General features: G+C 43.2%; 1 protein-coding gene across 2 annotated transcripts in view; it reads left to right on the top strand.

The window, feature by feature from the left end:
* The first annotated feature begins 1,569 nt into the window (after positions 1–1,569).
* Positions 1,570–23,228, top strand: part of Ube2q2 (ubiquitin conjugating enzyme E2 Q2) — a 53,255-nt gene continuing 31,596 nt past the window's right edge. The window contains exons 1-3 of one of the 2 annotated variants that reach the window (XM_036191870.1): positions 1,570–2,124; positions 15,658–15,759; positions 20,727–20,831. In XM_036191870.1, coding sequence (XP_036047763.1) covers positions 1,933–2,124; positions 15,658–15,759; positions 20,727–20,831 — 399 coding nt within the window. In that variant the 5' untranslated portion in view covers positions 1,570–1,932. The remainder of the gene's footprint in view (positions 2,125–15,657; positions 15,760–20,726; positions 20,832–23,228) is intronic. The other variant, XM_036191871.1, reaches the window with a different exon arrangement.

Raw genomic sequence — 23,228 nt, forward strand, 5'->3', positions numbered from 1 at the left:
ATATCTTGTTATTTGTGCTTCTTCCTTCCTCGAAGGCGACTCCATGGTTCCTTCCCTCCTGACAGTCTCCCTTCCTACTTCCCGCCCTACCTCAGGACTTCCTCCTTCCACTTTCCTGTCTTCCGCTCACACAGTCAGGATGTCTGCCATCAAAAGCTTAGTGTTGTTTGGAGCTGGAGAGCCTCACCGACGGGTATAGACTTTGGATTAGGGGTAGGGAAAGCGCTGGTCACTTCAGCATGAAGACCTTAGTTTGGTCCCCAGAACACAGGTAAAAAGCTGGGCAGGCATGTGTTGAAGACAGGAGGATCCTTGGGCTTGATGGCCAGCCAGTCAGCTCAGAAGAATCCGTGTGCAAGCCCCTCGTCCATGAGGCACCCTATCTCAAAAGACATGGTGGACATCTGTGAGGAATGACACCAGAGGTTGACCTCTTGGGAGGCAGAGGCAGGCTGATCTCTGTGAGTTTGAGGCCAGCATGCTCTACAGAGTGAATTCCAGGACAGCCAGGGCTACACAAAACAATTTCAAGAAGGTGACAGCAGCGATTTAACCAGGCCAGGGGACTTACTAAGCTAGGAGCCCTGGGTACTACAGAGGTTGCATGTCCAGGAAGCCGGCCCTGCCTCTGGAACACATGACTACATCTACATGTACTGCCTTCCCAATTATATGGTATTCCTTTAGACTGCAATGTAGTCTTTGTTCTCTTTGTGAGGGCACCCAGAGTGTGCCAGGAATTGTGTTAAGCACTGGGGATTCTGGATAAGCGCAAGTATTCATTAAATGACCCTGGTGTCTAGTAGCCTCTCCCTCCCCAGGATCCTGGGAGTGCCGCTCTGAATTAGATTTCAGTGTTAAGCAGAGACAAGCAACAAAGAGAAATAAGCAGTAAGTTAACGCAGTGACGGGATACAGGGTATCTACGTGGTTGGTTACTTTAGCCTGGTTGGTCTGGAAGGATCCGTTTGATACATTTGAGACGCCAACAAACAGGGGCCAGCCTGGGAAGTACAGCCGGAACTCAGGAGGCGGAGTATCTGTGTTAGCGTGAGCACAGAAATGTTTCCGAGAAACACTGAAATATGATAAGCAGCAGCAGGCAGGCTCCATCATCATCTTCGGCAAACGGGAGCGAAGGAGGGAGCACAAGTCGAAAGGCGAGAAGGACCTTTCAGGAGCCACACTTAGAAAAGTGGTGGGTGGCTCAGCGCAGAGCGAGGGCAGCAGAGGTGAAGCAGCGAGGCGTGCGTCTCTCATCTCCCATCCTGGCCGCGCCCAGCCCAGGTGAGTGGGTGGCCCGCGGACAAGCGCGCGGAGGAGCCACCTCCAGGGGCCCGCGCGCTTCCTGCAGGAGCCGACGTGGCCGGCGCGATAGGCCGCGCACGTGTCTGGCCAGAGGCCCGGGCGCAGCGGTGCACGGACGGGGTTCAGGCTCGTCGGCGTGTGGTGCCCCCGGCCCCAGATCCTCCGGGCTGCGGGTGCGGGGCGCGGGAGCCCCGGCGCGGGGCGGAAGGGGGCTGGGTCATGAGAGGAGGGGGCGGCCGGGAGCGCGCACGGAGCTCGCGGGCGCGCGCCGGGGCGGGGGCAGCCCTCTCGCAGGCGGCGGCGGCGGGGGCGGCGTCGCTGTTGCCCTTTTAAGCCGCGGGGCCACCGCCTCCTGCGGGTGGAGTCGGTTACAAAGGCAGTAGCCGGCCCGGCTCCCGCACGCCGGTCCGCGCGTCCGCCGAGGCCTCGCGCTCCTCGCCATTTTCCAGCCGCGCTCGGACGCAGGTCGCGGCGGCGGCGGCGGCGGCGGCGGCGGCGGCGGCGGGGAGAGGCGGAGCCGCGAGAGCGCGGCCCGGGCCGGCCCCGCGGGGCGGTCGCGGCCGTGACGGCGGCTCCCGGCCCCGGCTCCCTTTCCTCACCCCTCCCGCCGGAGATGAGGGGAAGATGTCCGTGTCAGGGCTCAAGGCCGAGCTGAAGTTCCTGGCGTCCATCTTCGACAAGAACCACGAGCGATTCCGCATCGTCAGCTGGAAGCTGGACGAGCTGCACTGCCAGTTCCTGGTGCCGCCGCCGCCGCCACCGCCGGGCAGCCCGCACTCGCCGCCGCCGCCGCTCACACTCCACTGCAACATCACGGTGAGGCGCCGGGCCGCAGCCCCCCGGGGCCGGGCGAGGGCGGACGGGGGCGCCGCAGTCCCGGGACAAAGGGCGCCTGCCCCGGAGACCCCCGGCGCCCCGGGCGCGGCCGGTTGGTGGCTGGGCCCCGGGCCTGGCCGGGAGCTCGGGGCTGCCTGGCCGGGAGGCGGCGGAGGCGCGTCGCGGCTCTGCGCGGGCCGGCTTTGCGCTGTTGGCCCCTCGCGGCCCCCGTCGGGCCCCGAGGTCGCCATGGCCGCCCGCAGCCGGCCCGCTCCTGGGGACCGCGGCGCGTCGGTGGGCTCCGGTCAGCAGCCCAGGTGGAAAGGCTCGCAAGTATTTTTTTTTTAGCTACTCATTTTTTTTCCCCGTCAGGTTCCAAACCCTTGCTTGTTCAACCAGTTTTTTTGTTTATGTATTTGGTCTCCGAGGACAGACGAACGCCGAAAGCTTACGTATTTGAGGAAAAAGTTTAGGACGCAGCCCCGGGAGGTGGTGTGAACCATCATCCTTTTTAGCCCTGCCCTGGCTCTGCGCTAACGTGTTTCGGAACGGCTCATGGAAGCTTCCACGCGGCAGGTGGTGTGGCGAGTGTACGAGCTGTCCCACTTGTGCGGAAGGAAGCCTGAACATGACCAGCAGGGGAAAGGAGATGCTGTCCAGTTTACTACCCGGGAAGATCAGGTTGGATTAGAAAGCAGGAGAGACACGTGGGAAGTTATCTTTCCCGTTTAAGCCGAAAGCTTGGGAAAACACCGAATTGTTAGTGAACTCCCTCCCCCACCGAAGTGTATCATGAGGCTGGCTGTTCATTGTGGAATCGATCTCGTGTGCAGAATCCACTTTCATTACCACCGGAGCCGAGGTGGTAGTTTAAATATGGCTAAGATTCCTTCTGTTAATTCAGTACATAACCCCCAAATGTGGGGGTTTGCAAAGGCCTTCTTATGATAATTGACCTTAGCAGAGTTAGCAGAGTCTACAGAAGGTGGTTACTGTTAGTACTGTTAGTTACTTTATGTCGGAAAACTCAAACTGCCGCAGTGTGCTTTAGTGACGAGAGAAAGGCACTTTCTGAAGAGTATCTGTTGTGGGTGCTGGTGTTTGAGAACTTGACAAACCAGTGCCTACTTGGAGAACTCGGACTTCTTGGAGAGTTTTATATAGCCATGACAACTACTGTAATGTTGTGAACTCTAAAGGGAACATCTAATTTAGAGTAGGGAGCTGTGCTGACTAGGTTTTTTTTTTTTTTTTTTTTTTTGCCAACTTGACAAAGGTAGTCACGGGGGAACCTCAGTTGCAAGAAATACTTCCTTAAGATTGGCCTGTAGGCAAGCCTACCGGGCATTTTCTTGATTGATTGATGAGGAAGGGCCCAGCCCATTGTGGGTGGTGCTACCCCTGGGCACGTGGTCCTGTGGTGTATTAAGAAAACAAACTGAACAAGCCATGGAGGCAGCAGATGTGTTCTCCATGACCTGTGCTTCAGTTCCTGCTTTGAGTTCTTGCCTTAACATAGCTCAGTGATGGAATTGTGAGCTGAGTTGTAAGCTGAAATGCCCCCCCCCCCCCAAGTTGCTTTTGGGTCATGGTGTTTTATCACAGCAACAGAAACCCTGAGACAGGAGCCGAAGGTGTGCCTCAGAGGAAGCTTTGAGGAGTTGAACAGGTGAGTTCAAATTTGGAAGGCTGGAGGAAGGGTGTTCCAGATCCAGGAAACTCCACCCGAATGAGACACCGAAGCTTGAGAAAGTTGAGTTCTTGGAGTGAGTGGACAGTTAATGCTCAGACCTGAGAAGCCCAGGGTTGTAGGCTGGTGAAGATTTTCCAAATATGGAAAGTAGAAACTAGTCAGAGTGGAGTAAATGACTAAGTAGACTGGCCTGGACAGTTGGAGGGTATTATTCAGGTAGAAGTTGAAGGTATGGCGGGGAGGGAAGGAGGTACAACTGATCTAAATGATAGGGTACTAAATTTGTAGAGAATGGGAGCCACACCTTCATTCTAGTAAGTTGAGAAAATAGTGGTTGATATTAGGGAATGTATGGAAGTGTGGTTTGGGTTATTGCAGTGGGTGGTGGATGCTGCTGGTGGTGTGCTGATATTTGCTACCAGGGCTACAGGGCTGCTAATGTTTTGTAATGTTTGGACAGTCTGCCATGTCCAAGAGTTATCTGACCTAAAATGCCAGCAGCATGCCATGGAGAACCATCTTAGAGGCAGATAGGACAGAGAAAGGATTAGGTGGTGTTAGTGGAGTAAGCTAAGTCTCCGATGCTGGGCAGAGGGATGCATTGATGTGTACCAGTGCAGTGGTGTTGTTAGTAGGTATTAATAAAAGTGAGCTACTAGTGAATTATGACTAGACACCAGAAGACAATTACAGATTCTCAGTAGGAGTGTATGTTAACTTTATTATGGAAAACTAACAAATACAAGCTGAACAGAGAGACATTATATACCTAGGCTCAGCTATGATAAACTTTTGGCCAGTCTTATTTCATGTATATTCCTGTTGGATTGATTTGAAGTGTACTTAGACATACATTTTTTTTTCTATAAAGATTTCAGTATGTGCTTATAAAAGGTATACTTTTAAAATATGAGTGTTTTGATAATCTACAGGACCTGCTTATTTGGGTGTAATTTGTTGAGAAGGAAAATAGCAAGGGAAAACTGATTAGAATTCAAATACAAGGACCCTGTCTAAGGCTGGTGATTCGTTATTTTGTAAAAAGTTGTAGGTCATTAGTGTAGTGAGTTTGACCCATTCTTTACCTTTCCTTCTTTGGACAGCAGGAGTATTTATTGAGCACTCTACGCACCAGGTCACTAAGCTACCAAAGAGCATCCTTGTGCAGTTTCTGTAATGTTTGGCTAAAGGGCATCTCACCTTTACTTACTTATGTACCAGTTTCTGAATCATCCTCTGAGGATACTGTGCCCACTTTTCCTCCTAACCTTCTGGATCAGCTGTTCTTCCTCTTATGGAATGTGCTCCTGACTCCTGCCTTGTGCCCTTTCCCAGTCTGCCTTTTCCATGGTTGACTGCCCCTCAAGACTCCTTCTGGGTCATGCGCAGTTCACTGTGACAGTTCCCCTTCCTCCCTTTAGGTCTTGTTTTGCTTTATGTGTTTTCATGTTCTCTCATAGTTCTGATTCTCTAAGCTAGTTTCTAACGGTGGCAGCAGAATATTGTGTAGTCATCACTTTATGCTGTGTATTTTCTTCCCATTCATTCCTTCTTGTTTTATTGACTGTCTGGGCCACTGTTCTAATTATATTCTGTTAGAAAGCTAACCGCGAAGAATTTGTCAGAAAGAGTGAGAACATCAGAAAGTGTCATGGGTGGTACACCAAAGCTTAAGGGTCACTGAGGATTGATAGGAAAATCTGTAATTTGGTTACATGTGAAGAAGAGTGTCAGAAGTAAAAACTCAAACATAAATGTTTTTCTTTCTAGGCCATGGAAATTGGGCTGTTTTGTTTTTTTTCCCATCATGTTTTATAAATTTGTCCTGCTCTTGAATATATGAACCTCAAGGAGTCTATTTCTTTACTATGAACTCGTGAAAGATTATCTGTTATATAAAAGTAGGTATTGTTTTTCCATTTCAGTAAACAGGCTTGGTTGCCAGTCAGTACTAAGACCCAGTTGTTATGATCACACTCCAGAGCAAAGCAGCTTGTTTAATAATTTGTATGGTTGTTTTGGGAGCTAGGATGTGACTTTCTCTTTTTTATTTAGTCTTTTAAAAATACTTAAGCTGGCAATTCCATTATGCCTTTTTGGGGAGTAAAGGGATGTTGAGACAGGGTCTCCCTATATTGCCTTGGCTGACTTGAAACTTGCTATGTAGACCAAGCTGGCCTTGAAATGTCATACCTGTCTTTATAGTGCTGGTCATAGATAACTGTGTCTGGCTCCATTCCTTGTATAGACTTGTTGGAATTTTAGGAGTATGAGTGTGTGTGTGTGTGTGTGTGTGTGTGTGTATGTGTATGTGTGTATGTTCATGTGGGTACCTGTGTTTGTGGGTTCAGGTGGTGACCAGAAGTCAGCTTTGGGTAGTACTTTTCAGGAGCCATCCACCTTCTTTGAGACAGGGTTGTTCTTTGGCCTGGGGCTCACAATTAGAATAGGTGGCTAGCCAGTGGGCTCTAAGCGTCCATCTAGTCCATCTATCACTATCTCTTTGGTGCTGTGCTTAATAGAGTGAGCCAACATGCCTGGCTTTTTTTTTTTTTTTAACATGGAAATCAAACTCTGGTCTTCTTGCTTGTGTAGCAGGTACTTTTTAGTCTTAGCCATCTCCCCAATCCTTGTATTCTGTGTGTGTGTGTGTGTGTGTGTGTGTGTGTGTGTGTGTGTGTGTGTGTGTCTAGGTCAGAAGACAGTCTCCACTCTTTTGGTTCTTGCCTTCTCCTGTTTTAGAGGCAAGGTCTCATTGTTTGCTGCTGCACGAGGTACACCAGTAGATAGTTGGCCTGCTTCAGACATATTCTCCTCTTGGCACCTCCCTTTTGCCAGAGTAATGCTGGCTTGGATTATATAGACAATGCGCTACCTAGTTTTGGGGTCTAAATTCAGGTGGTCAGACATGTGTGGAGTTTTCACTAGTGTGAGGCTGGGTGATTGGCCTCGGTGGTTGGCTCATGAGCCCAACTTGTCTCATCTCCTCGGCACTGGGGTTATGTGAGTGTCCACCACATTGGGCTGTGTGTGCATTCTGAGAGTCAAGTTCAGGCTCTCATGCTTCGGTGCAAATTGCCGGCTGACTCTCCACCCTCCTCCACCTCCTTTTTAAGAGTCTCATATAGTTTGGGCTGGTCTTGAACTTGCTTTGTAAATGGAACTCTGAGTCTCCTCTCTCCCCTCTATGTGTATGCTCTACCACATACCCAGCAGCATCTGGAGACTCTTGGTAGTAAACTGCTGTTTCAGAATTGAAAAAAAAATTCTCTCACAAGAAGTAAATTGGTATAAAATTGAAATTTTATTCTTTATGTTACTTGTATACATAAATTGATGCTTCTTCATGAATGATTGTCAGGCTAGTTTTAGTGAAATAATTTTTGTTTAGCTAATTTCTATTCATTATTGCTAAAAGCCCCTCCAACAGCAAGCTACTAAATTAACAAATGTTAGGTCTGAATCTAGGAGGGAGAGGTTTAGGCATTACTTAATATTTAGGATCTTAAACAAATTATTTCGTTTATTGTGTTTTTCCATAAAACAATCCCTTTTTGCCTTGTAATGGTACTGGAAAGCTTCTTGTCAACAGTACTGTACAAATGGGAAAGTGATAACCATTATTTTAAAAATACTTTGAGCTGGCTAGAGTACTCCTCCTTGCCGAGCATATGCAAGGCCCTGGGTTCAAGACCCAGCTACAAAGAAAGGAAGGAAATAAATGATGTGCTGTGTAGCATCTTTTCATGGACATACAGCAATGCTGTTAACTGCACATGTTGTTTTTCTAGTCTTTACACTGATAAGAAGTAGTTCAGCCAAACTTGTACAAAGGAAATAATGAACAAAATGACTGCTGTGCCTAAGAGCCTTTCTTTAGCAGCTTCTCCCAAGACAGATTACCTTTCCAAGCTGAGTTCATGGAGAAGCTGTTGGAAATAGCAGAACTGTCATGTTAGTCCCCTGAATGGTACTTTCAGACCAGAAAGAGTCATTGTTTTCATTTATTTGACCAGCTAATATAGAGTCAGATTCTTTGTGGTTATCTGTCCTTCTCCATCTCTGTTTCTATGTGCCTTCTGGAGAGAAAGGAAATTATGGAGAGGTTAGGTTTCCTTTTTATGAATGATGGTGTATACCTTAGTAACTTTTTGGTGGTGTCTGTGGGCTGGGGGTGTTGCGCTTAGGCCTGGGAAGGGGTAGTGTTAGGTAAGTGTCAGCTAGTCGAGGGAGGGTGTAGAGATTGAATGGAAACAGATATTGCCAAAAATAAAACATTACTGGAGAGAAACAGAACAAGGCTTCTCCCCAACCCTCACGCTTTTGTACTAGTGGTCTCTGATCGCTTCTGAAGACAGTTAGGTAAAAAAATGCCTAATCGGGTTTGGGGATTCAGCTCAGTGGTAAAGTGCTTGCCTAGCAATCGCAAGGCCCTGGGTTCGGTCCTCAGCTCTGGCAAAGAGAAAAAAAAAACAAAATAAATAAATGAATAAATTTTAAAAAATGCCTAATCGGAACTACTGAAATCATCCTGGAGAATTTGCAGCCGAGTTGATTCAGATCATCTTCCTTATTTTTTCTGCCTCAGTTCGCTTAGAAAGATGTTCTGAGTAGCTGTAATTTGTTCTCTACCTCAGATACTTAAGAATTCTTAGAACATGATGCAGCGTTTGTGCTGAAAGTTGTTTCCAGTGGTGGTGGTGGATATTTTGTAACATGGAAAACAAAACATTGTTACTGTGAGAAATTTAGAAACCAGAGAAGCAAGAGTGGGGGAAAAAAACCAAAACCCAAACCCAAACCCACTTCTCTAATTCTAACACCCATTGCTATGAATTTTAGTGTAGTATCTTTCTGGTCATCTTTTCCCTCTATGTTATGTGCTGATATATATATTCATTCGTTCGTTCGTTCATTCATTCATTCATTCATTCATTTTGAGACAGGCTTTCTCTGTGTAGCCCTGGAACTCTGTGTAGACCAGGCTAGCCTCACAGGGATTTCTGCCTCTGCCTCTTGAATTTTGGGGTTAAAGGTGTATACCGTCACACTTGGCTACTGTTTTGGAAACAATGAACAAGACTGTTTTGTGACATTGTTTTCACTTAGCAGTGGATCTGTATCTGAGGTCCTTCTCCAGTGTCTCCTCTTCTGTGATATTGACAGAACCATCTGGTGAATTCTGTCTCCGAATAGTGGACATGCAGGTGGTAGCTGCTTCTATTTCCTCCCTATTTTAAGTAATGCTCTGAGTATCAGTAGATAGAATCCTTGTGTATATAGGAAATGTCCTTGGAAATTTTTCTAGAGGTAGTTTCTTTTAATTCTTGTTGCTGATTTGGTTTCTGAAGGCAGAACAAGTTATATTGTACTATATAGAAACTTATTTATCAGATTAGTAAAAATGTTAGCATTGTATAAGGAATGATCATCACCACAGTCATGACAGTTAACCACAGACACTATATGTCATAACAGACATACAATTATCTACAGCCCTCTGAGAAGAAATTTGACTTCATGAATTCTCTCAGTAGAACAAAGTGAGTGCTAATTACACCATGCTAGCAGAATTATGCCTGTGACCCCAGTTGTCCCAGAAAGAGACTTTTAGTCTGAGAGAAAACTCAGATTTTTATGGCTTCCCCACCTGACAGTTCATCAGTGGGAATGGTTAGAATGTGTTCTGGCTAGTTTTATGTCAGCTTGACACAGGCTAGAGTCATCTGAGGAGAGAACCTCAATTGAGAAAATGCCTCCATATAGGCAAGCTTGTAGGGCATTTTCTTAGTTAATGATTGATCAGGGAGGGTCCAGCCCATTGTGGGTGGTGCCATCCCTTGGCTAGTGGTCCTGAGTTCTATAAGAAAGCAGACTGAGCAGGTCAGTAAGCAGCACCCCTCCATGGCCTCTGCATCAGCTCCTGCTCCCAGGTTTTTGCCCTGTTTGAGTTCCTGATTTGGCTTCCTTTAGCGGACTGTGTGTGACTCAGTATATGTAATCCAAATACATCCTGCCTTCCTAAGTTGCTTTTGGTAATGGTGTTGCACCACAGCAGCAATAACCCTGACTAAGACTGAATGCTAGAGTTCTTTGGTCCGGCTTTGTGTCAAGGGAGGGAAGTGGTAGACGGAGCACCAGTGGAGCATGTAGGTTAGTGGAAACTGGAGAAAGGGGTGTGCTTGCTTCTTCAAGGAGGGAAGGGTAGGGATTTAGCAGGAGAGAAGGTAGAAAGCAGCAGTTCTCAATAGTTTTGGAGTCAGGACTACACTCTTAATTTTTATCAGGTACACCTTTGGTATTTATCATTAGAAATTAAGCAGAAGTATTAAAACATGAACAGTAACCAGCCCTCCACACTGCAGGGTTTGATGTTTGTTCTGTCTTTGCTTCTGCACTTAGTTTGATTGATTTTTTTATTTAAATATACTTTATTACTGTATTTTAAGTGTATTTTTGTCTCTATGTATGTCTGGGCATCATGTACATGTCTGGTGCCTGATGAGGCTAGAAGAGGGTGTTCTGTCTCCTGGAACTGGAATTAGAGATGCTTTTGAACCGCTATGTGGGTGCTGGGAATTGAATCCGGGTGCTGGGAATTGTATCCGGGTCCTGGAAGAGCAGCCATGCTCTTAACCTCTGAGCCATCTCTCCAGTTGTTTGATGATTTAAAGTTTGAAATAATGTGAACAAAACTCAACCTCATATCTCATTGGGAAAGAAATATTTTAATGGCAATAGCCACTTTAGGTCATTGGGATCTCCATGCCCCTTAGTGCTGGGAACTGAACCTGGGGACCTCAAGCATGCTAGGCAAGTGTTCTTACCACTGAGCTGTTTTCCCAGCTTGTGAATATTTTGTGTATGTGTGATACTTTACAAAAACTTGATCTTATTCTTGCATGATACTATAGCATCATGCAGTGATCATTGGGAAAATATTTGGTTGACATATCTTCTACACATTGATAAGTTTCACTGTACAACATCAAAATCTAATCTCACCACCAGTCTCATCAGAATACTCTGTGAAGCTTAGAGCTTACACTGGTGGATAAGTGTTCCAGAGTTTGAATGTTTTTCTCTAAAGTTTGACTTTACTGTTGGTGAAATGTACCGTCCTTTGTTTTGGAAATGACAGGCTGTCTCCTGTGTTTGAGAAGACATCTTCTAAAAAGCCAAGTTGGGCCAGCAGTGGTGGCGCATGCCTCTAATCCCAGCACTTGGGAGGCAGAGCCAGGTGGATCTCTGTGAGTTCAAGGCCAGCCTGGGCTACCAAGTGAGTCCCAGGAAAGGCGCAAAGCTACACAGAGAAACCCTGTCTCGAAAAACAAACAAACAAAAATAAAAACAAAAACAAAAACAAGCCAAGTTGGAATATGCCTTGCACAGTCATCTCTTCAAGTAAAAGTGGTGTCCATTCATGTCAGGTCATCTCACAAATCAGTTCCACATGCCTACTCTCAAGTGTCCTCCAGGAGTGCTCATGTCTACTTCCTTTATCATTACCACAATATTAAAAGGGTATATAAGATGTAATGGACATCACTCTCACTGTCTCCTCACAGCTTTGTCTGTCTACGTACTAGCAGTGAAAGATTCCAGCCATGTATCCGTGTTACAGGGCCTTCACTTGTGCAAAGGCAGCAACAGTTTCACCTCTACTGCTTCTGTGCACTAGTGAGGACTGAGTAGAGTGAAAAAGACCGTTGACAGTTTAGTCTTGTTGTACGAGGTCTAAGGCCTCTGAGAATCATGGAAATATGAGTGCTTATGTTTACTACCTAGCCTGTCTTTTCAGGTACAGGATTACAAACATCTCAGGGGGAACTGATCTCCTCTTCCTAAATTTCTATTAATGTGGTGTGGGGCATTTTCATCTGCATCAATAGCTCATATGCTTCTTCATGCAGACATTTACTAGGTAAGCATTAATCTATACAATGAACTTCTAGATCTATTTTTAGTTTTTAGTTTTTTAAAGATTTATTTATTTATTATGTAGATAGTGTTCTGTCTGCACGTATCCCTGCAGGCCAGAAGATGGCACCAGATCTCATTACAGATGGTTGTGAGCCACCATGTGGTTGCTGGGAATTGAACTCAAGACCTTTGGAAGAACAAGCAGTGCTCTTAACCTCTGAGCCAAGTCTCCAGCCCTATTTTTACTTTTTAAAAGCTAAAGAAAATGCAAAGCTCAAACAGTAAAAATGGTCTGGATGCTGTATTCCCAAGCTAGGCTGAAAAATGTGAAATTACACTATTCAGTAAGTGCCTTTCTTTAAGAACAGGGTTGAGTCTGAAGACACTTTACCTTTTAGCCTGTGAAGAGATTTGGAGCCAGTAAGAAATGAATGAGAGCACAACAATAAACCAACCATTGCTGGACAGGCACATGGATACCACTACTGACTCTAATTTTAGTAGTTGCTTTTTCTTAAGATTTGGTAAAATGTTAGCTGGGCAGTGGTGGCACATGCCTTTAATCCCAGCATTGGGAGGCAGAGCCAGGCGGATCTCTGTAAGTTTGAGGCCAGCCAGGGCTACAGAGTGAGTTCCAGGAAAGGTGCAAAGCTACACAAAGAAACCCTGTTTTGAAAAATCAAAAAAAAAAAAAAGTTTCCAGTTTTTGTGCTGTTTAGTTCTGTTATAGTTCTTGTATGGCATTACAGAACATTGTTCTTATAAACTATCTGTGTAATACAGCTTTTCACTTCTTAAATGTATTCAGCAGCTAGTATCTACCAATAATGCCTTTTCCCAGAGTCCCAGTAGAAAACAGTACAAAGGAGCAGAAAAGAATGTCTGTTAGTGGTACAAGTATGTAATGCTTCCTTCACAAACTCACTTAAAAAACATTTAAAATTAAAAAAATATATATTAGTAGTAGCATTTCTCAGTAGTACTTTGTGTGATAAGATATTAGAATTTTGTCATGTCTGATTAGCAATAGACGCATTTCTCTCTAACAAACTTAGAAAATTACTTGTAGCTGGAGTTTTTCTGGTCCTGCCTGGCTCAGAGTCAGGACAAATCTTTCTCACCCCAGTCCCACAGCTGCTCAGACCCAACCAAGTAAACACACAGAGACTTACATTGCTTACAAACTGTATGGCTGTGGCAGGCTTCTTGTTATCTACTTCTATCTTAAATTAACCCATTTCTACTAATCTATACTTTGCCACGTGGCTTGTGGCTTACCGGTACCTTACATCTTGCTTGTCATGGTGGCGGCTGGCGGTGTCTCTCTGCCTCAGTCTTCCACTTCCCAGAATTCTTCTCTCTCCTTGTCCCGCCTGTACTTCCTGCCTGGCTACTGGCCAAGTGTTTTATTTATTAACCAATCAGAGCAACACATTTAACATACAGAACATCCCACAGCACTTACTTATTTTACTTAGTTTATTTTATGTGTATAGGTGTTCTGTGTGCATGTATGTCTGTGTACCACATATATGCAATGCCTGCAGAGTCAGAAGAGCATCAGATCTCCTAGGAACTGGAGTTACAGGTGGTTGGGAGCACTGAATCTGGGTCTCCTGGAAGAGCAGTCAGTTTTCTAAGCCAGTTATACCTTTGAGCCCTTAGACCTTTGGGGTAGGGATGAAGATGAGTATGTGTTTGCTTGCATGAGTTTTGTGTACCGTATGTGATCAGGAGTCCGTAGAAGCCAGAAGTTGTTGGGTTCCTTAGAACTGGAATTAGAGCTGGTTGTGAGCTGCCTTGTGGGTGCTGGGAACTGAATCATGCTCCTGCAAGAGCAGCCAGTGCTCTTTAACCTCTGAGTCATGGCTTCAGCCTCCTAAATTTAGAATTTTCAGACAACAAACATTACTCTGAGTTTCTGTGGATCAGAGTCCGTCATCGCTTACCTTGGGTTCTCTGGCCTGTGGTCTTCCCTAATGCAGGAACCTGTTGGTGGATGGTGGAGGCTACCTTGGTCAGAAGGCTGGAAAGGTCATAGTTGCTGGCGGGATTCTTCCCATAGGGTGTTGGCCCAATCTGAGGATCCTTTTTCAATTTCTTGTGACTCCCTCTCCATAGGCAGCTGCTTTATATCACCAGGACTAATCGTAAGACCAGGAGATATGCAAGACAGGAGTTGTCTTTTTGTAACTTGATTTCAGAAGTGGTATTGGTACTTTCGCTGTATTTAGAAGTGAGTAGCTAAGTCCAAGGGAGGGGATTTTTACAAGGGTATGAATACCAAGAAGTGAGAATTAATTGGGGTCATTTTAGAGGCTATGTAATAGAATGTTTGAGAATACCATTGGTGGTATCTATGAATAAATGTCAAACATCTGTATTAGAATGGCTAACTCAGAAGCCCACTTCTGTGGCAGGTGAATCTGAATGAGGACTGTGGCAGCCCTGTGCTGCTGTTCACTTTGCTTCTAACACCTGCTATATTTAAAAAATATATTTACAAATATATTTAATGCTGTTAAGAGTTTAGTGGTACAGCATGTACCTGGGCATGGCTTTATGTTTGATCCTCATATCCCCAGAAACAAAGCAGGTAGGAGAAACTATCAGCACCAAGAAAAGGATTAGGCAAGATCAGATGATGGTAGTCTTCATTTAATATGTCTGTTCTCTATGAAATTGTATTCTGGAGTCAGCCTGTAACCCTGGCACTTAGGTGGCTGAGGTAGAAGGATGAGCAAATTTGAGTCTATATATTGAGACCTAGTTTCAAAAAGCAAAAGGAAAAACCAAATAAATGGATTATATGCTGTGTTAAAGTCTAAGAAGGGATGGAAAAATAAATGGAGTAAATCCCTTTAGATTTTATTTTATTTATTTTTAATTATGTGTTTGTGTGTGTGGAGGTGGGGTGGGGTATATATGTACATGAGTGCAGGTGTTTGAGGAGTCTAGAGGCACCATATTTCCTGGAGCTGGAGTTCAAGGCAGTTGTGAGCACCTGGCATGGGTGCTGGGAATTGAACTTAGGTCCTTTGGAAGAGCAATACACGATCTCAACCACAGAACCATCTCTTCGGCTCACCCTACCCCCTTTTTGAGACAGGGACTTTGGGCATCCAAGCTGGTGTCCAACTCATGGGCTTTCTACCCCAGCCTCTGATGTGTCCACCCTAAGCCTGGCTCAGGGTAGTGCATTGTATATTGGTGGAGGAAGAAAAGGACCTCCAAGGAGCTTCTGTGATTACACTGCTTAGAAGGAAGGCCAGAGCACCCTGAGCAGAGGGGCTGGGAAAGAAGTGTCAGCATTTGTGAAGATTTGGAAACATGTATTCCTTGAATTTATTTAAAAAAAATTCAGAACTAGGTATGTAGATAAAATTCAGAAATAGGGCATTATTAAAAGGCAAAAGGTACTATTCAAATCTATGGACTGAATTTTAAAGTTGGGATTTTTTTTTTAACTTGCCTTTTCACTTTGAGAAATTATTGTGATCCATATTTTAAAGTTCTGGAAAAGGTGAGAGCTAGAGAATTCAGGTCATGATAGACCTGCTCTTGCAAGTTTTCAGTGGCACTTAGATACATTTCCTCCCCTTTGATAAAAGGAACTCTTAAGGTACGTTTGGTTTTTAATCAATCATCCTGCTCGTTGGGTAAAGTTCTGTTGTCTGCTTTTAAACTTACAAATTGGATAACATCGACTAGGCAAGATTAAGCTGTTAAACTTAGCAACTTTAATTTTTAAACTTCACAGAGGAGTCTGGTCTCTCCACATGAATTTCAGTGTCGCCTTTGTTCCTTTGAAGCATTTTATATGGATCATAATCACCCTGCTGCTGAGTGGTGCGGTTTTAACTGCATATCTGGGTTGGTCTGTTTGTAAGTATGTTTCATCTACTGTCTCATAACAGGAATCTTACCCATCTTCTTCACCAATATGGTTTGTGGACTCTGATGACCCAAATCTGGCATCAGTTCTGGAACGCTTAGAGGACACTAAGAACAACAATTTGGTAAGGAGATGAATTAGTCTTTTCTTTTTTCTTCTCATGGTGTTATAATAGAAATTAAGTGTTAAGAGGTAATGTGATAAAAATTGATCATATTTAAAATTGATTTCATTTATTTCCTTTTCCTGATACTTCCATCCCTTCTTAGACTAACATAAGTTGTTACACAGCATGTTTAGTTAGTAATTATGGTTTTAGTGAGCTTAGAGGCTACAGTTTTTGAAGTGCATCTCCCTCTTTGCATAGGTACAGTTCCTTTTTACATTAGGAATTGAGGTTCTCTTTTTCCTTCATTCTAACGGTTAAAGAAAGCAAACATTTTGGATAGACTGTTGGGTGAGGTGAGAAAGGGAAGGATAGAGGAGAAAGACAGGCCAGTGTAGGTGTGAAGGGAGAGAAGGATAGAATAGCATCAGGTTAGGGATTCCTTTGCTGAGGAGGGCCCACAAGTCTGCAGTAAAGAGCCGCATTGATTGAAGAAAGGCTTGTTTGTCCTCTGTCCACACGGTCCAAGACACCCTGGTAGAAGCTCTGTGTAACCCCGTTTTCTTCAGTACATGGAACACTGAGAGACTAACAGCAGCTAGTAGTAAACTCGAACAGTGACAGCAGACCCGATGTTAAATAACTTTCAGTTTTTACTTCAGTCAGCGTGTGTGGACCTTGATTAACCCTGGAAAACTGAAATTGTAGAGTGCTTATCTGGGGGTAAAGGGGAACCGCTGTGTAAAGAGATACATCTTTTGAGGCTGCAGATATGGCTTGGGAGTGTAGAGCACTTCCGGCTCTTGCAGAGGAACCGAGGTCAGTTCCCAGCACCCAAGTTGGGCAACTTACAACTGCTTGTTACTTTAGCTCCAAGGGATCTAATGTTTTCTGATCTATGTAGTCACTGTACTCAGGTGTACAAACACACACACACACACACACACACACACACACACACACACACACAATTAAAAATAAATATTTTGTTAAAAGGTATCTTTTCATTTTTTTTAACTAAAAATGTTTACTCTTTGATTATAAACTTGTAAGTTACCCATTGTGAGAAAACTTATACATTGTAGACACACCAAAAGGGGACAGTTAACTTTTCTATAATTTTTACCTAATAGAACTGGTTACTGTTGACACAATGGATGTTTTCTGCCAGTTTTTTCTTAGCTAGCAAAATGCATATACTATTTCATATGTCTTTAAATAGTTGAGGTCATAGTCTGTAGTCTTACATCCCTTTTGAACTTACTGTATTTTTCCTATGATGTTATTAAATCCTTATGGAAAAATAATTGTTCTTTGTAGGTATTTTTTTTTTAAATATCCCACTCAAACCCCTGTAAAGGGACCAGCTGGAGAAAAACAATTAAACTGGTTTGTTGAAGTGTATTTTATAAAAATCTATAGTATTCCAAAAATACAATGATATTTTATTGATGATTATAATAAAAATTAAACACCTAGGAATAAACTTAAATGTGGAAAACTTATATGAAGAAAACTACAAAATTTTGCCCAGCAGAATGTAACAACTTAGATACAACGTTCCTGGATGGGCAGACAGATGTCTAAGATGTTACAAAAGCCACTTGTCTCTATGTCCTTCTATTTATAAATCTAATTCAGTGTCACTCACTAAAAATGACTTATTTATTTTGGCTTTTAAAGACAGGCTCTTGCTGTGTGATTCACTGGCCTGGAACTTGCAAGCCTCCGGCCCCGGTCTTTCCAGTCCTGGGACTATAGGCTGTGTCACCATGCCTAACAACCAACAGATTTGTTTCTGCTATTGACAGAATGGCTCTAAGAATAAAGAATAAAATAAAAAATTTAGAAAGGTAAAAGATTTGTCCAGATAGTAAATGAAATAAAATACTAAATATTGGAACTAGACCATCAGGCAGTAGAAGTTTAGGAACAGTCATGCAAATGAGAATTTAGAATAAGTAAAGCTGGTATTTTAATTTAGGAAGGAAGGCTCTTTCTATAGATAGTTTTAGGGAAACTAACCATTTAGGGAAGTTGGACTCACTAATTCTTTGACTTGTCAAAATAAATTATTGATAGTTTAAACATATTCTTAAAATTAAGAACACCAGGCCTATTGAAATGGCTCAGCACTTGCCTACAAGATTGAGGACCTGAGTTTAATACCCAGGATCCATATAGTAGAAGGAAAAGAGAGAAATTGTTCTCTGACTCCTACACATGTGTCATGGTACATGTCATCCATGTCATCCGTCCCCCCAACCTCCATAAGTGTAAAAAATTCCAAAAAAAATAATAAGAAGAACATAGCTTGAAAAGTTTTAAAGGAGTTCAGATCTTAAGAGCGGTAAAAGTGGGAGGTAATTAAAAGTGCGGCAGGTGCATGTCGACATCTCCAGTGGAGCAGTGAGGGAAAGAGACATAGCCCTCTGTTCCTCCTCAAATTGCTTCTGAACCAGGCTTGGTGGCACAGGCCCCAAATCCCAGCTACTTTGAAGTTAAGGCCCTGAGATTGCAAGTTCAAGGCTAGTATGGTCAACCGATTGAGATCCAGTCTCAAAAGTAAAAAGATGGTTGAAACTATAACTCAGCAGGAGAATACTTTTCTGCCTTGTGCAGGGCCCTAAGCAGAATCCCTGGTACTATGAAAAAAATCAACTTGTCAAGTGAAATGGAATGGACACAGCATTGGACCTAGTTTAGGAAGTAAATAGTGAAAAAACACGTTTTTTACTCTTACAGCCTCTGCCAGTTTCTCGTGGCCTGGTTTCGAGAGAGAATAGTTGTTTTGTTTTAACTTTTTAATTTACTTATTTATTATAGGTTAGAGTCTACAATTGTATGGACATTTCTTACTTGTCCAATCCAGTGGCTCCTTTTCTTAGTACCCAAATTGATTTTTCTGTGGTTGAAATATTCTTCCATCAACATGTATTACTTAATGCCACCAGTAAAGAATTTGTTAAATGTGATGTGTAGTTGAATACTCCACTGTAGTAAAAAAGAGTGCAGCCAGCCTTTCCCCATAGTATACATAGAACATTCCAAGATACAGTCAGTAAGAAGCAAGGCTTAGGATATTGTGTTATTGTCCTCTTCTGTATACAGTGTTGTAAAATACATTAGTGCCGGCTTGCGCTGTGCCTACTCCTTCCCTCCCATAAATGTAGGAAGCTGTTAACAGAACTCAGAAAAATATTTTAAGAATATTGATTGGCTTCTCTGTGAAGCTCTGTGATAAGTCATGTGTATTCACAGACAAGATGTGTCTGCCCTGTGCAAATTGCTAGCCTAGTGGGGACTTGTGTCAGACCATCATTCCCCAGCTCTGTTTCTTGCTCTCTTGTCTTGGTCTCCTGAGATGCTCTTCCTTGGTGTGTCTCTTTATTACCTTTTTATTCTGTGCTTTCTCTGTGCAGCTCTTTTATTCTTGTTACTCATACTTCATCTATTGCAGGGATTCCTAAATCTGTATCTCTAGCCAAAATTTGTCTTCAGAGTTTGAAACCCATATACTTATGTACATAGATCCTCTGTGTGCAGGGGATCCTGCTTGGATGTGCCATGGGATGTGAATATCAGTTTACATTTGTCTCCATCAGCCCATCATGCTTTCCCTCACTAATTCTCTTTGTGGAAATAAAATAATGATACTGGTCATCTGGCCCTGGGAACTTGAGTTCTTTTTTTATACTTCTGTTCCCCAAACCGTAAACTCTTCTAGTAAGTATCAAAGACTTGTCCATCTACCTTCTAAATATTTAGTGCCTCCCTGTGATCTTAGTTTCTTCCACAATCCCTGAAGAGGAGGGGAGTGTTAAAAAGTAAACTTCCTGGAAGATGTACTCCCTGTTTTTCCTGTTGCTTGGTAGGATGCCATCACACTGCTGCCCTCTACAGCACTCCTGCAGGAGCCCGTGGTCAGCACTGTGTCCTGGTCACCCTGTCTCATCTCGTTATGTACTTAAACACATTCCGACTTACTGGATGGATAACAAATCCACAGTGGTGGGCCTTTTGCTTCCCTATAAGCATGAGGGCATTTGTTTGATCTAGTTTAGTGTTTAGCCTTCCCCATGTCCACTTGGTCCTTTTCCACTGTGGAAGAGCTTATTCTTTGCTGGGTTTAACCCATTCTAATCCTGTTTCTGTTTTCTTAGTCCTCCATAGACCTGCTGCTTCTTTGTGTCTTTTCTTGGTCAGAGACACTGAGCTAACTGTTCCTGTCCAGTGTAGTAAACTGCTTTATCAGCTCCCATCTGAGTCTAAGTATTGCTCATCTTCTATGTTGGGGAAAAGTATGTTTTCACATAGTTTGCCTTGTTTACTGCCTTAAAGTATATATACCTACAGAATTTTACAATGGAAATTAAAGAGCTGTTATAATACGGCGGTTTTCCCAATAATTTCTTCCTTTTCTTTTGGAGAGGCTTAATTTTAATTTACTCCTCACTGTTTGTCCTGAGATAACTGTTATTTCCTTGTTTTGTAGATGGAGAGACTAAAGCCAGGGGCTTGGGTATACAAGGTTATTTATTTTAGGGCCCAGTCTACTAGGTCACTTTTGTCTCTGTAGTTTTAAACAAACATGACTGTTGCATATGTAAGTTCAGAATCCACATGCAACGCTTCCTTTAGGTTATATAGTCTTATGCATTAATGTTCTCTTTTCTAAAGCTGCAAGTTTCTAGGATGTCAGCAACTAGACACTATACAATGTCTGAACCTTCCTTCTGTGCCTTTTTGTTGGGGTTATTTTCTAGTTACCATGTAGTGAGGACGCACTAAGCTGTAGTAACTTAAGATTTCCTATACCAACAGCTCTAAAGCGTATAAAAGACTGTCAGTCCATCCGTAGGCCTCAGTGGAGCAGCAGCACGGTTTCCTTTCCTTCTAGATTGACTAACAGTAGTTGTAGCATTATTCAATGTCTTCTAAGGGCTCTTTAACATAATGCTTATTTACTGAAATGTGTTTTGTAGCTTCGTCAGCAATTGAAGTGGTTGATATGTGAACTCTGCAGATTATATAACCTTCCTAAGCACCTGGATGTTGAGATGCTAGATCAACCACTACCCACGGGTCAGGTAAAGTAAACATTCTCTAGTGTTGAGCTGAATCAATTGTCTTAATCACAGTTAACTAGGATAATTTAAAATTATTATACAACCTATTTGGAAGTTAGTTTTGTGTCCTTGTAAATTGCTTTGCTTTAGGTACTAAACAGCCTTTTCATTTCTTGGAGTTGCTTGTATTTTACTGTGATAGGTATAGGTAAGCACTTGTTCCCAACCCCACTATTTTGGTTTTTGTTAAAATTTCTGATTTCTGTGTTTCTTCTCTGATTGTTTGCTTGTTTAGTCAGTTAACTTCCCTTGATACAACTTGTCCATACTCTGTTTGTGCTTCTTAAGGCCTAATGCAAAGTTACCTCTTCCCAAGCAATGGACATTCCCACCAATGCAGCAGTCACTCAGGACTTTGAGATTTATCTATTTAGCTACAACTACTGACTTTTTATTATAATAAATCAGGATTTAGCTCTTATACTAACTACTTGACCACCCAGTGCTTCTTGAACTGTTTAGTTATGAGTAATGAGTTTACCGTCAGGACTTTGTGGAGTCATGGTTCTGTCTGGGCATTTCCTTGCTTGTGCCATCTTTTTGTTCTCAGTGTGTTTTTAGAGCAATACTTCCTACCTTCTAAAAGTCACCTTCTCTTTCCGGGATCCTCGCTTTGGAGCCAGTGGCTCTTCGGCATTAGTCCTTATGAGTCGTTCTCTGGGTTGGCTGTACAAATCTTTCTTGTCTGCTCTCCTGGAGTGAATCTGTTGGTTCCCGGATCTCATGTCGTCTCTGTTGGCTTTCCCTTTCTTGTTTGTCTCTGTTACATTGTCAGATAAGAGACAAAGCATGAAGGAATGGCATATTTCCTGAGTTATCTTTTGGAAAATCTGGCTCAGAGTTGGGGTTTCAGAACAAGCCCCCACTGGCCCTGAATCTCAGTTCTGCATACTAGCTTAAGTCCTTAGGTTCTTGGGCCGTTCTCCTGATCACTGTGGTCATTGCTCATTTTCACAAAGTAGTCATAGTAGTTTGGCAGCACTGTGGGCTATTGTAAAAATTACTCATCAGTGAAATACATGTGAATTGTTTGGGACATCCTTAGCAAGTATTAACTGCTCATTTTGTGTGCTAATTTTGCTTTTCCATTTTGTTTATTTTGGAGTTTACTGATTGGGCTTTTAATTTTTTTGTTTTCCTTTTTTTTTTGGAGACAAGGTCTCATTATTCAGACTAGCTTCAAAAAAACCATATGTAGCTGAGGCTGATGACTCTCTTGTCTCTATACCTTGAATGCTAGAATTACAGGCCTATGCCACTTTGCTTGGCTAACTTTAGATTTTAGATCTTATTTGAGTCTTTATATCTTTTGTATTATGTTCTTTTTATTAATTTTATTGTATTTTTATTTGTGTAGGCGTGTATGTGCGAGTGTGTGTGTGTGTGTGTGTGTGTGTGCGTGTGTGCACGTGCGCACTAGCTACAAGAATTGGTTTATAATCTCAGCACTCAGGAGGCTGAGGCAGGATGAATGTGAGTTTGAGGCCAGCCTATTTACAGATGAAGACCCTGTCTTAAAAAGCAAAAAAGGGCTGGCCATGGTGGCAGATGCCTTTAATCCCAGCACTTGGGAAGCAGTGACAGGCAAATCTCTTGAGTTTGAGGGCAGTCAGGGCTACATGATGAGACCTTGTCTCAAAAAATTAAAAACAAAACAAAACAACCACAAAAAACATTAATGCCTTAAAATAGTAATTTTTGCTATTGGGTGGACTATCTAGGCTTACCTGGGTAGTGTCTGCTGACTTCATTTGACGATCATTACTGTGCAGTCATGTGGTGGCACATTCATTAGAGTATGGCTGTAGACAACTAGTGTGATCTTTATCTTGAGCTGCACTCAAATGTCCAACATGGCTTTTTTTCCCCTGCCCCCCACTCCTCGTATATCTGGCATTTGCTCACATGGCTTTATTCTCTATGGACTCTTCATAAGACTTCTTTTTCTTCAGAGGTCATTTTAGAACTCTCCAAGAACACAAGAGTGGAAGTTTTTGGACATTCTTAAGGCTTAAACCTGGAGCAGATCCAGTGGTCTGTGAGTTAAAGCAAGTCTCAGGCCAGCCCAGGTTCACTGTGGGCTGGGACACCACAGACTTTGAATGCCAGGGGTGTGATTTTTCTCCAGTCTCTGAATGTGAACTTGAGTTCAGCAGCTCCTGATTACCCCTTCTTCATAGCATAGTATTGCTTGTCCAGATGTGATAGACTTACAAAGCTGTGTGTTTTGACTCTTTGGTCCTCTCTGGTGTCTATATTTTCTATTAACTATGATATCTCAGTTTAATCATGTCTTGTTTTATACATTATAAAGCCCATCCTCCAATATTTTGTACTCTGTTTGCTCATTCACATTTT

This window comes from Onychomys torridus, chromosome 7 (assembly GCF_903995425.1).
Source record: "Onychomys torridus chromosome 7, mOncTor1.1, whole genome shotgun sequence".
Taxonomy (NCBI): Eukaryota; Metazoa; Chordata; class Mammalia; order Rodentia; family Cricetidae; genus Onychomys; species Onychomys torridus.